At 40.4% G+C, this 14,576-nt stretch overlaps 1 protein-coding gene across 1 annotated transcript in view; it reads left to right on the forward strand.

The window, feature by feature from the left end:
* Positions 1 to 14,576, forward strand: part of LOC109040207 (uncharacterized) — a 64,565-nt gene that overhangs the window by 30,266 nt on the left and 19,723 nt on the right. The window contains exon 2 of the mRNA XM_019056028.2: positions 13,719 to 13,891. Within this exon, the coding sequence (XP_018911573.1) occupies positions 13,719 to 13,891 (173 nt within the window). The remainder of the gene's footprint in view (positions 1 to 13,718; positions 13,892 to 14,576) is intronic.

Raw genomic sequence — 14,576 nt, forward strand, 5'->3', positions numbered from 1 at the left:
AATTAGGGAGAGGAAGAAGGGGAAGATGAAGGAAAAGAAGGAAAATGGCAAGAGGGAGAAGGAAAACAGAATAGACAAAGAAAGAAACGAGAGGAAAATTAGGAAGTGGAAGAAGGGAAGAGGAAAAAAAGAAGGAGAATGGTGAGAGGGAGTAAAAGAACAGACAAAGAGGAAGAGGAGACAAGAAGGAAATTAGGAAGAGGAAGAAGAGGGCGCAGGAAAAAGGGAAACAACGAGATGGAGGAGCTGAAGGACACGAAAAAAAGAAAGAAGAAGAGGAGGATGTTGAAAAAGAGAGGATAAGGAACAACAAGAGGAAGAAACAATGGAAGAAGAACAGGGATCGAGAAATTAAGGTGAACATAGAGAAGGAGAAGATTAAAGAGAAGAAGAGGAAAAAGAGGAGAAAAACCGGGGGGAAGAGAAGGAAAAAAATCAGGATGAAAAACAGAAAAGAGAAGGAGAGGAGAGGAAAAGGAATAATGACAGAATGGAATAGGAAGAGTAGAGGAGGAAGAAGAGCAAGTAAAAGAAAAGAAGAAGAGTAGGAAGCAGAAAAAGGGCCGAGAGAATAATCCCTCGTTTTTTCTTCCGCTGTCGTCCTACGTTTTCTCTTTTCTTCTTCTTCGTCATCTGATTTATAACGCTACCTCTTCTGACGTATGCTAGGATTTTCACACCTTAAGTCTATCAAATTGGAGTTAACCTCAACGATTTATGAAAAAAGGCAACACTGGAGGGACGTCACCGGGATCAAGCGACGTTTAGCGAGCAAGCTATTAATTACCGAGGGCATCTAATTAATGATTAATTGCCGAGCCATAAGCAGATGCTATCTATGAATATTCTGAAATATATAATTATACACTTGCGCTGGCGCTCTCTGGATACGTAATTAATTACCCCGTGTTTGTGCTCCCGAGCAGGGGAAAAAACAAAACAAAACAAAACGAAAAACAATAAAAACAAATAGCTCAAATCCTTGCGCCAACAGCTTTTGACGGGCGCTCACAAAGTTAACGCCGAGGTGAAGGGGGGGGGGGGGTTGTGACTGGGCAAACCGCTTATTTAATTCCTCGCTTTTCGATCAAGCTTTCCAGATTTTGCGATAAAATACGGATATTTTACGTGGGATTTTGTAGGGAAATATGCTGATTTTTCAGCAATAGCTGGCAATAGTGTTTTCGATGTATTTCATTCTGCCTTCGCGTGGTCACTTCAGGGCCGGATTTCTGACGAGGGTTCCTTAGGGTTTGCTACTAAGCCGAATGGGTGTGGCCCATGTACTTAAATAGGCTCCAGGGTATGGTTTTTAAACCAAAAGTGTACTTCCATCATGGTATCAAACAGGAATCTATCGGAAAATTTCCTGTTGCACGGCTGAGTCTTGCTAGAGTACCTGGATAGGGAGAATATGGACAAGACGGTAGTTTGGAGGATAAATGGATCGTATTTGATAGTGGTTCGATGTATCGTTTGGTTCAAAACATTAGAACACAACCTGAAACAAAAATTTTAGGATTTAAGTTGAAGAGCGGAAGATTAGAAAATTCCCAACAATTTCACTTTTTATTGCCATTTTATACTGGTAAGAATAAAAAATCTATCCTAGGGTACTATCCTCGTACTAGGGAAGAACGCCGTATGAACATTCGAGAGTTGCCAAATTTACCTTGATAAAACACGTATTTACGACGAAATTCATGCATATTTTTTTTTTAATTTTCAGATATTCTAGATCGAAATGCGTACAAAATTGTCGGAAAATTTTTGAAAATAATATTCGTATTTTTCTCGGTAAATCCGGCTTTTATCGGGAGAAATTTGGCAACGCCGGATGGTTCATACGGCGTTCTTCCTTAGCACGGCAGTACGACTCCACGGCGATGGAAACAATACGCACTTAGTGAAATTAATAGACTCTAAACGACGGGCAGGAACGGCAGATAGAGCGGTCAAAATGAAACATGAGTTGCAATATGCGCTATCCGGGTGCAATAATAGCGCATCGTGCTCCTCCTCGGATTGAAAATCTCGGCAACAATGTCGGCAGACGGCGAGCAATTGTTGCATAATTACTTGGCGCACTGCAGTGTCGTGTTGCGGAAAAGAGACGTGAGTGTATTTCTGTATGAACCGTGGACATCATATGCACTTATGTGGTTCGAGGCTCATCCTAGAATGCACTTAGTGATCTCCTCCATAACGCGAGAGTATGGTGCGGGTCCGGGCGAAGAAGGCGTCGTGTGTACGAACATGCGTGCTCGCCGGGCGTAAGGAGTGAGGAGAAACCGCTGGGCCCAGTTGATAAATCAATTACAAAACGGGACAGGACAATGCTGCCCATCCTAAGCAAAAACATCGTATCAACACCTAGACCTTGCCTCATTGAAGAGTGTGTTATACTGCCGCGCTAAGGAAAAACGCCGTATGAGCTGATTTCACAGAATATTTTATATTTCCTTCTGATTCGCGGAATAGTATAAAAATAGATTTAAAATTGAGAAAATGCACCGCCTAGTGACGTCATCTGGCAGAATTTCCCATTTAAACACACGTACTTTAGCAGATTAGATCATTTTGTCAGATTTTCTCCAAAAATTATGTTCAATTCATGAACCAAGGGTAAATGTGTTTGTTGTGTGTCCTAAACGCAACCATGAAAGTATGTAGAAGATTGACTTACGACTGTCTTGCCTTACTTTGACCTACATTGAAAATGAAATAAACCCTTTTTATGTAATTGAAATTTTTAATCGTCGAACCAAGGGTATCCTCGAGTTCAGTTCATTCAGTAGTTTCTAATGAAACACAAAATTCAGCCAATTTCAGACACCTGCAAATTCTCTATTGAAAGAAAGCGTGAAAATTGGATAGTTTCCTCGTAAAAAATAAAACAGGTGAGTAGACCTGCAACGTTGCGATCGGAAATACTTTTTTACATCAATGATCGATATTGGGAGGGGAGGGGGCTTGATGGTAAATCGATTAAAAATCGGACCCTAGCGAGACTATTTAAACGGAGACGAGGGAAGACGGCCCCTCCATTAAAATCTGCAAATGTAATTGCATAATTATGAAAGCCTTCGACTGATCAATCCGCAGGGACTATTCTCGACGAGTAATTTATTCCTCTGATTTATTCTATCCGTGCTCTTGCCACTCCTTCTGAATACAAGTCCATTTCCATAACCGCCGCCTAAATGCACAAATCCAAAGGTTCGGGGTGGCCTTGTCTCTTCACGTGGCAAGTAAAAAGTATACGAAGAAAGAGACACTTCGGTATCAATCATTATACTCGTGCTATAAAACTACCCTTCTCAGCAAGGGTGTGTTTGTGCGTGCGTACATACTGCACTCATACATCGCATTACGGCGCGCTTCGAGGAAGAGGAGGGTTGAAACCAAAGTGCTAGGTAATTTCCTCCAAATCGGAGGACAAAGATTCGGGTTCATTAGACCCGAGTTTGTCAGGTTAGGGTCAAATCGGTTCTTGGGATTCTTGCGTAAAAATGATCGAAAGCTGCCGTGAAAAGCAAAGAGAGCAGTAAGTGTCAAATTTTCGAAATCGAGTTTCCTTCAAAACTCGTATGATCTCTTTTAGATGCAATCACTGAAATAGCTAAACCAGCAAAATTCAACTTAATTGTGTCGAAACGAGGTTTATGAGAAAGCCGTAAGTGCCCTAAAAATGACGTGGTTTCAGGCAAGACAGCAGTAAGTGACAACATTTCTCGAGAGAGCCAATGAGAACAGTGCTTTCAAGTGAGTTCCGCCCTCCTCTGCCAATTTCTAACCTGCAAATGTGTTTGTTGTGTGTCCTAAACGCAATCACGAAAGCATGTAGAAGATGATTTACGACTGTCTTGCCTAACACTAACCTAGCATGAAAATGAAAAAAAAAATCCTTTTTATGTAATTAAAATAAAATCGGTCAATTTTTAGTCCTCCAAACGATTACTATGAGTCTTCCGGACGATTATAGTGGCAATTTGACAAAGAACGGAGGCTTCTTTCAATGCAATTTCTGCTCCGAAGTCACTGAGCCCATTTTCTCAAAACTTCACTTTTGCACTTACTGCTCTCTTCGCTGTCACGGCAGCGCAGTGGCGTACGCACAATGAGTGAAGTATCCATGCAGTCTTGCAGGCACTAACAGTGTGCACCGTGGAGTACGCGCAATGCGTGAAGTCTTCACGTAGTCTTGCAGGCGCTAACATTGCCGTGATTGTAATAAATATAATAAAATCGGTCAATTTTTAATCATCCAAACGATTTTCTAGTTTTCACAAAACTTTATTTTTGCACTTGCTGCTCTCTTCACTATCACATACAGAACAGTTAAACATACCTCCGTCTCCATTTCCGCGCAGCCTCCTAGCCAACGCAACGCAGGATGAAGATAGGCGTCGCACATAGGCTGTAATTAAAGGAGGTAAATGCGTATAGATTTATAATTATCGTGCAAGGAAGGCCCCGAGGGTGCGAGTTTACACTGTAGCTACAATTACGCGCTCGGTGTACCCAGCTCGGCGTGGCTAATCAATTGGCTCATTACATCACTACCATCCAAGTCCAAACAGCCTAACCTCATACGATACCCATCGCATTCACGCGATTCTATCCGGCCCGAGGGACCAACGTGTGCTCTACTGGGCAAAAACCACCCAATGCAAAATACTCTCAATCGGCAGTTATGCGGTTTTTTCTCGCTTAACACGCAGCGGGTTCCCGTTTAATTCGCACCTATCAAAAAGATTTTCATGCAGATTGTCGAGCCTTAAAAGCCTTTAATTGGCTGTAGCTAACGGCCAGTGGCGTGGCGTGCGTGAATGATCGATTATCGATATTTCCCCATTTGAGGCTATGGTAAAGAATCGATTATCAAGGCGTTCGCTGCGGACACCCTATCTATCGATTCTTTTTCATAGGTTCAAATGGTAGATAAATCGATATATCGCAAAGCACGCCACGCCACTGCTAACGGCGAACGGGAAGCCGGTGCGTGGGGGATGAATTAAAAAACCGCGTAAATGCTAATGAAAACACCCCTTAGGAAACGCGTTCTTCAACAGAAGTGCCGGTTGGCTCCTCAGACTTGGTAGAAAGGCGTAAATGTTGTGAAAATTGTATGGAGATACGCGGTTTTGCATCTGAGGGTCGAATCGGTGGCAGGATCGATCGGTAATAAAACTCCCTGTAATTGAGCGCAATGTTTTATGGGTTATGAGGTTTAATCCGGCTGAGAATGAATACACATGCTATTACTGCCGTGCTAAGGAAGAACGCCGTATGAACATTCGAGAGTTGCCAAATTTCCCTTGATAAAACATGTATTTTTGACAACATCCATGCATATTTTTACCTGATATTTTCAGATATTTTAGATTTAATTGCTTACAAAAATATCTGAAAATTTTGGAACATAATATTCACAAGTCTCCCGGTAAATGCGGATTTTATCGGAGGAAACTTGGCAACGCCTGAAGGTTCATATGGCGTTTTTCATTAGCACGGCAGATTAGCGCGGGTAAGTAAGAGGTGTGCAGAAGGGTTAATGAGGGTAGATTCGTATTATTTATGTTGCTCGGGTGAAAAATGGAGAGAGACAAAGTACCTATCGTTATTTTTTTTTAAACGGATGTGACTTTATTGGCCGATGTGTATATCATTTCGCAGAAAGTTCAAATGAAAATTGACCAAAATTTGAGTATGTTCCTATTATATCTTATCGTGTCAGCGGGCCGATTATTGAAATTGATGAAATTGATAGACAAAGCTATAGGCTATGAAGACAAAAAGGATATGGTGGAGTCCTATTGGTAGAAACAGGTGGTTGCAATGGACAAAGGAGGTAAGTAATAGACTAACTAACGACGACCGACAAGAGACCCGACAGATAGTCCATCATTTTCCCCCTTAGTCTACAGGATCCACCCGTTTCAACCAATGGGATCGCTCCATACTCCTTATGTCTTCTTTGTCTATAGCTTTGTCCATAAATTTCAATAATCAGTCCGCAAGGCGTATCTCTAGTTCAACATGAGCTCCAGGCTCCGGGAGCATGGAGTTGTACGGAGAATAAGGTTCACGTGGAAATTTAGGCACGCTCTTTGGTCAAAGAAGCGATGAAATTGGACATAAAGTATTCCTCCCTCGTGATTTCAGCTACTCGCATAATCATCAGCGCAAACCGCTTCTATAAATCTTGAAGTTTCTTTTCTGTGGAAGTTAGCACTGGGTATCTAAATACCTCACTCAATTATAATCGGTAACTGTTTTGGTCGTAAACTCGGAGCCCCGCTGAAGACAAAGCGGTCAAGGCAGAATTATTGCCGAGGAAGATCTGGAAGTCGGTTACCTACCCCACGCTATTTCGCTAGTCCCGGAAACACGTAGCAGGCTATCAATGTCATTACTCTTACGTGCTTTCCTGAAGCTAAGATAGGAGCGATTCCTGAGAGCTGGCAGCACTGTTTTTCCTCCATTTAAATGTGTGTAAAATAATCGATTCTCGGTGAGGTAGCTTGTCTCCTCTGAAATCGATATTTTTAATGGATTTAAATGGAGGAAAAAATGTGTTGCCAACTTGCACAATCGCCATTGTTAGAGTCAGTGGTAAGTTTGGGTGCTTCATGCTTTGTTAATTTTCGGAGATCGGCCGTCTGTTAAAATGTGCGTTCGCGCAGAAAGGGACCTGAAAAACGGCACAATTTTCAGTCAAGCAATTTTTGCTGCATGGGATGACTTGAAGTTATCGAATCAAAATACAGTGCCACGCTTTCAGCGGACACACGGGTGAAAAAAAGTAGGTAACCGACATTTTGTGTTGATATAGGAAGTAGAACGCGAAGTAACCTAAGCGGGGGGCTAATATTTATAAAAAGTTTTTCTTAGGGTTACATTCATCAAATATTTGGGTTGGATTGACTTAATCATTGGACTAAAAATTTCCAAACTCGTCTAAAATCAGAGGCGAGTCGGTGGCTCCGCTCTTTCAGTCCAGTTACACGCTCAAATTGAGCCAACCAATTAGGCCTCTCATTGGTCGCATCCTCACCTCAGGTCTTTTTCCACCAATCAGAGCTTCAGTTTGATGGCTCAATTTGATTGTGTAACTGAACCTTTTGGCGATTGATATGTTCGTGCAGCACTTTGCCGCAAAAACCACCACAATGAAGATTTCCCGCAGCGTGGCAATAGGTCAGTTGCGCTGGACACAGAATCGTGTTTTGATGCTTATTTCTCGCAGATTAGAAGGAAATAATAAGATCCGTCCAAACAGCAGCTTTCTACGTTCAATATTAACCTATTCAATTTCGCCTTCAATTTTTAATGTAAGCAACATGGGCTCCCACGTGGTCGAACAGTGGTATCATCGTTAAGTGTCACGCTTAATCGGATCACATACAGACGATGTCAGAAACCGAATTTTTCAAAACGCGACATCTAGGTTAATATTGAACGTAGAAAGCTGCTGTTTGGACGGATCTTATCATTTGCAGCTAATTTGCAAGAATTTAGCATCAAAACACTACTCTGTGACCAGCGCAATTGACCTATTGCCACGCTGCTGTCGGGAAATCTTTATTGCGGTGGTTTTCGGGCCCAGTTTGGCAGCATCGCGACGGTGGCGCAACGTGTATGTGCGAGTGTTTGTCGCCATTTTCCCCCTAATTGCGCTAATTATCCTCAATTACGCGAAACGGTGAGCTTCGTTCTGCGCCGCCCTCGGCTCCCAGGTGGAGTTGTACTTGCACGGTGAGTTACACTACGATTTACTCACCGCCATCCTGCCGTGCTAAGGAAGAACGCCGTATGAACATTCGAGAGTTGCCAAATTTCCCTCGATAAAATGTTTATTTTTTAGTAAAGTTATGAATATTTTTCCTTGAAATTTTCAAAATCTTTAGGTAAAATTGCGAACGAAATTATCAGAAAAATTGGGAGGAAAATATTCATAAATTGACCCGGAAATTCGCGTTTTATCCGAGGAAATCTGGCAACGCCTGAAGGTTCATACGGCGTTTTTCCTTAGCACGGCAGCATCGCGCCCCACACGGATTTTCCTTTTGATGACCTTGCTAAAGGCACAGGCACAGGCAATGGCCAGTTCATTCAGGTTCGTATTCATAGTACTCAGTGCTTACAATGGAGAATTTGCACGCAATTTTTTTATTGCTTCATCTGAAAGTGCCTAATGAGCTGAGTTCGCAATATTTTTCATAATTTTTTTCTGACATGGGAAATTGGAGAAAAATTGATTTAAAAGTGAGAAAATGCGCCGCCTTGTGACGTCATCTGGCGGCATTTCCCATTTAAACACAAGACATGAATTTTAGCAGAATCGGTTATTTTGTCATATCTCCTCTAATAATCGCTCAATTTATGAATCAAGGGTATCTTCGTGTTCAGTTCACTCAGAGGATTCCACTTAAACAGGAAATTCATCAAATTTCAGACCCTTGCAAATTCTCCAGTAGTGGCGAGGCGTGCACGCTCGATCATCGACACTCCCCCTTAAAAGCTATGGAAAAGAATTAATTATTGGCGTTTTTCGCTGGTCACAGAATCGTGTTTTGATACTTGGTCCTTGTAGATAGGCTAAAAATAATAAGATTTGGTTAAACAGCAACTTTTTACGGTCAATTTTAACCGAGCTATCGCGCTTTGAAAAATTCGGTTTATGACGTCATCTACCGCGGTAGTGACACCCTTGGTTTCTTCCACCTGAATTTCCTCTGAAGAAATGTTTAGGTATTTTCGAGAAAAGTTTCGAATATTTTCCCCTGAAATTTTCAAAATATTTACGCTATATTCTGAACAAAATTATTTGGAAACTTTGAAGACAATTATTCACAACTTTCCCTGAAAATTAGTGATTTGTCACAGGAAAATTGGCAACGCCTGAAGGCTCATACGGCGTTCTTCCTTAGCACGGCAGTTTAGGTTTTAGGAGATCTTTAGTAGAGCACCATACCCAAAACCAAAACCGACGTAAGTGTTTTTTTAAAATAAGTCCGTGCGATTAGGATTCTAAATTCGTTAAATGGAATATTGAATATTGTGATAGATTTGAAGGATATCCACTCAGCGCAGCGGAGTTTATTTCCTCGTTCACGGTTTCGTGGCGCGGCGCGCAGGCGCGTGGACATTAATCGGTATCCAGCCGAGGCTGGCATTAGTAAGAACGACGTAAGTGCAATGTATATTCCGTGCAGATTCGGGTTTTTTCCATAGCATGGCATCATTCGACTGGAAACGGCGACCGGGAAGGGAGTGAAACGGGCAATTGATAAAAACGGACGTCCAACTTGCAAATCGTGTAACGACCCAACCACAATCGCTCCGTTATGATCTCGCAGTGTAGCCAATGTAACCTCTCTTTCCCTCATCCACATACGAACTCTTGGGCCCAACCAGAGTCCCTTTATAATGGGAGTAAAATACAATGCGAATCCATTTCTGATTGGTTTCCGTATTTTAGGCCCTCACAGTGTCACAAACGGGAATAAAGATTACATTTTCACCAATTCCAAAGATTATGAACTGGAATGGTCCGGGAAATTGGGGGTACGGCAAGAAACAAATGGAATGAGAGAGGGGACGGAGACAGGAATTCGGGAATGGGTTGATCAATGATTACCAAAAACGTCCGATTTGTGTTATCTTCATTCCCGTTTGTGACATCCATAAGCCGCGTTGTCTCAATTCTCTCTGTAAAGAGACTTTAGGCCCAACAAGGATAGGTACACAATTTCCAATATCCAAAGAGAGGGGCAATACTCAATTGTGAATAAATAATAAATTTAAAAAATAACTTGCAGATGTTCACGGTATCAACCATGAAACTCCCAACAAACAAGTCGTCGACGTCATGGACGTCGTTATAAGAATTGGATTTCTGAAGTAATAAAACATAAAATAATATTTGAATAATAATACTTATATATAATAATGCACACAACTTTTCTTAAATACACACAACAAGAATTAGAAAAACATAAAAAGTTAAGAACACAGAAAAGAATGATAAAAAAAATAAAAAAATAATGATAATAATAAAAAATAAAACGAAATGAAATGAAATGATATAAAATGAAGTAAAATGAAATGAAATAAAATGAAATAAAATAAAATAAAATGTAATTTAAGGAAATAAAATAATATATAACTAAAATAAATAAAATAAAAATAAAAATAATATAAGACGCACAAAATTAAAATAATAATAAATATACATATACATGAAAACACCCCATTTAATATATATATTTTTTTAAAAAAAAACAATTTCTTTGCCCAATGAAACTTGTATTGGATCGGTAACAATGTCCGATCTCGCGTGCAGTGTGCCACGAAAGCGGTTGTCAAACTTGGAGTAGAAAACGGCGATTTCGTGGGCGCGCGAGGGGGGTTTTGGGGGTGGTTCTGGCAAGGCTGGGCGCACTGAAACGCACCCCGGGGCGTGTTTACTTGGCGGACGAACGTGGCGGTGACAAACGGGGGACATTTGGCGTACTTACAAATGTCCGTGCATTAATAGAGCTCGCGCGAAACGCAGAGAGTGTGAGACCATTCGTGTCTCAACCAATAATTGCTCCGTGGCAGGAGGCTGGTCAGTACTGGTCACCGCTCCACCATTTCACCACTGTTGCCGGCAGCCGTAATGGACCACTAGACAAGGTACGAATTTCAGCATTCTGATACATGTTTCTCAACCAAAATTTCACGTAGAACACGATACGCACAACGAAAATTACCAAAATCAACTCCTGACGAAGATATTTAATGATTCTTGATGCGTGAATTCAAACCACCCGCTCATGAAAACTCAATGCTTTACGTGATTCACATCACGCACTAAATGTTTATCATGACAGTCTCTGCGATGTAAAAATCTTCAACTTCAATCTTGACACTTTGGCTCAGCTATAGCAAATTGCTAATAGTTTGAACAGCACATGGTGGGAAAGGAACATTGCTCGATTGAGAAGCTTGCTGAAACCGTTGTATAGTGCGCGATTTGACTCGCGTAGAGCTTTGAGTTTCTTGTGAGCGGGCAGTTCAAATTCCTCGTAATCAGTGCGAAATAAAAACGTTAATATCTTCGTTAGAAGTTGATTTCGGTAATTTCCGTGGTGTGAATCGTGTTTTACGTGAAATTCTGGTTGAGAAACATGTATCAGATTGCTTAAATTCGTACCTTGTCTAGTGGTCCATTGGATTAAATTTTGCAATGGGCTACAACTAGACAAGATTTAAACTAAAAAAGAAAAGAAAAAAAAAACCTCATTATCCCTCAAAAAAATCTTACAAAGAATACGATTCCCACATCGGGGAATCCAAACATCAGCTCCTAAAAAAGATATTAACAAGAGTTTTTCCACAGATCGAATGGAAGTCGAAATATAAAAATGACGTCATTTGAGGGGCTTGGAGGACAAGTCGCATAAAATTGAAGTTTTGAAAATTGATGTACGAATTATTTCAAATAATACTAGGTACAGTCTGAATGCATATTCAGTGAAAAATTCGCTCCAAAATTCCAACTTTTAAGCATCAAAAAGTCAGTTTGAATTTTCTTTCTGTCATAAAGTTCTCTAAAACTCTAAAAAATCTTACAAAGTATACGATACCTACTTCGGGGAATTCAAACATCAGCTCCTAAAAAAGATAGTAACAAGTGTTTTTAACACAGATCAAAAGTTGAAGTATAAAAATGACGTCATTTGAGGGGCTTGGAGGACAAGTCGCATAAAACTGAAGTTTTGAAAATTGATGTAATACTAATTATTTCAAAACTACAGTCTTAATGCATATTCAGTGAGAAATTCGCTCCAAAATTCCAACTTTCAAGCATCAAAAAGTCAGTTTGAATTTTCTTTCTGTCATGAAGCTCCGTGTAATTTTGGAACTTCAAACATGTATTTTTTAAAATAGCAAAAACTGCACTTATGTGCCTTGTTCTCCAAGTCTCTCATTTGTATTTTGAAGTTTCACCATCATCAGTTCTAAAAAAATTCGTACTGATGGTTAAACTACCAGACCACGTATCTACTTGAGCTTTCGTGATTTTTCTTCTCTGCGTGCGAAGGTTGCTCTGTTACACCTTCAGGAAATGATATTGATTTGTTCTTTTTTTAAAAAAATGAACGGGGGTGAAGATTTTTAAACACCGCAAGCGAGATACGTAGTTTGGGAGTTTCACAGTCGATATATTGTTCTGAAGTTGATTTGCGATTCGTTCTCCCGAAATTTCGAAGGGGATGCTTAATTCATACCTTTCAAGTAGGTAAACTTGCATACCTATAAAAATGAAGGGGACATTGGTCTCTTTTTCGTTGACTCGGAGACTTAAACGCAGAGCAGAAGAGTCGACGAAGCGAAAAGTTAGATGGGTCAAAACAAGTGATACAACTTCATTAGTACAGAGAACGAAGGGAGAAATGGCATTTGTCGGCCTCTTGTGGTAGAGTGGTTGTAGCGCTTGCCCTGTGATCGGGGGGTTCCGGGTTCGATTTCCAGTCAGGTGACCCGAGTTTGATGGTCTCGAACAACGGTTATCTGGGGCTGGCTTGATTAGGGACGGAGGGGGATTGGGCTCTAGGGATGGTAAAGCGCAGGATTATCCCTCGTGGGATACTTGAAAAAAAAAAAAAAAAAAAAAAATCAACCGTATAGCTCTATGTGTTATTTTTCGATGAGAGTAAAGGGCGAACCCCAATTGGCAACGTGATGTTAACGCCTGGATAAAATCAGCGATTGGCGGAGTAAGTTTACTTATTAGTATATAAACGGCCCGGGCAGACGCGAGAGATATCAATCTTGAAGCGTAATAAAACACGCTCCTTTTCAATTGAGCTTGTTTCTCTATTAGAATCGGATTTGAGTGAGAATTTATTCCCGCCAGGATCCAACTGGACGGCCTCATTGCCAAACTGTCACCGGGTCACCGTAGAGTTTTCTCCCTCCCTGTCTATATTTTATACTGTTATCAACAAATTTGATTAACTTCAAAGGATAATCGAGGGGCTTGGAGGACAAGGCGCGTAAGTGGTGTTTTTGAAAAATTGAGATATTCGTGAACTCAATTAAAACTAGTTTGAACGTATATTCTGAGAAAAATTCACTACCAAAATCCAACTTTAAAGCTTCAAAAAGTGAGTTTAAGCATCCTTTCTGCCATGGCTCCATATAATTGCGTTTAAACGCGCATATTTCTTGGGGGAAAAAAAAAAAAAAAAAAAAAAAAAAAAAAAACTGCACCTTGTCCTCCAAGCCTCGCAATTTACACGTTTTTTGTCAAAAAATGAAAAAGGTAAATTTTGTGGATATCTTTTATCAGAAATCAGCGAACAATTTTGTTTTAAAGAATATGAAGTTGGTTTCATTGCTGCAAACTTGAATACATTCCGAATAATTTTTTAATATCTAAGGATCTTTCAAACATATTTAATGATATCTCCACTATCTCAGGAAATAATGCCGAGGAAGCCTACCAAATACTCGAAAAATAACCTGAGTTTACCACCGTAGAAATGCCACTGAATGACGTATAGCTGCGTAGCGCCTATTGGGGTTGTACCGCTTGATGGCTGGAGGGCCCGTAGTTTTTCAAAGCTGATCATTTGCTAATTTGTATAAAAGTACACTTAATTTTTCTTGTTTGTGAGTGAAGTAATTCTTAATTTATCGTGGTTTTTGTTTCGTTCCAGGTCCAGACATTCCAGGATTTTTATTACAACCTTTCCGAAAACCAAAGAGGATACGAACGGCCTTCAGTCCAAGTCAACTCTTAAAATTAGAACACGCGTTCGAAAAGAATCACTACGTTGTCGGCGCAGAGAGGAAGCAGTTAGCCCAGTCACTTAGTCTAACCGAAACTCAAGTAAGACTTTTTGCCCAATTCCTTTTAATTTATCAAGAACTTGTATACTTTCAGACGTGAGGGGTCGAATTTTCTCCTTCGATAGGGATGCTCCTCCATAACGGGCTCAACTTAGATACATTCCTTTGAGCTTAGGAGTTTTATAAAAAGAAATTAAAAGGCACCATCTTATCCCTCGAAAAATTCAACGAGGGAACAGGAAAGAAATCGACAACCCTCGATTTATACAACTAAAAAGCTATATTTTTACCAACACTTAGTAAACTGGAAAAAATTGACTTGTAAGCAGATGTTTTTTGGAATTAAAAATAGATTCCGAAGCGTAAGGCGCCGTTCGTAAAATACGTGACGCTCTAGGGGGGGGGGGGGGTTTAAACCATTTTTTTAAAAGGGTGAAATGATAGAGTATTACGTCAAAAACGAGGAAGGAGGGGGGAATTGGAGCAGAGGCGAATTTATATATTGTTACGTACGCCATGAACGGTCCTAATGTCCGTTATATAGTTAATCTTCAAAAAAATAAAATCTGAACGGATACTTTTGAGCTCTTTGAGTGACTTAAGTGTTTCCAGAATTTAGCGATCGTCATGCTCGCAGACAGAACAACCCCCTATACTGCTGTGCTAAGGAAAATCGCCGTATGAACACTCGAGAGTTGCCAAATTTACTTCAATAAAATATTTAT

Source organism: Bemisia tabaci, chromosome 9 (assembly GCF_918797505.1).
Source record: "Bemisia tabaci chromosome 9, PGI_BMITA_v3".
NCBI classification, from domain to species: Eukaryota; Metazoa; Arthropoda; class Insecta; order Hemiptera; family Aleyrodidae; genus Bemisia; species Bemisia tabaci.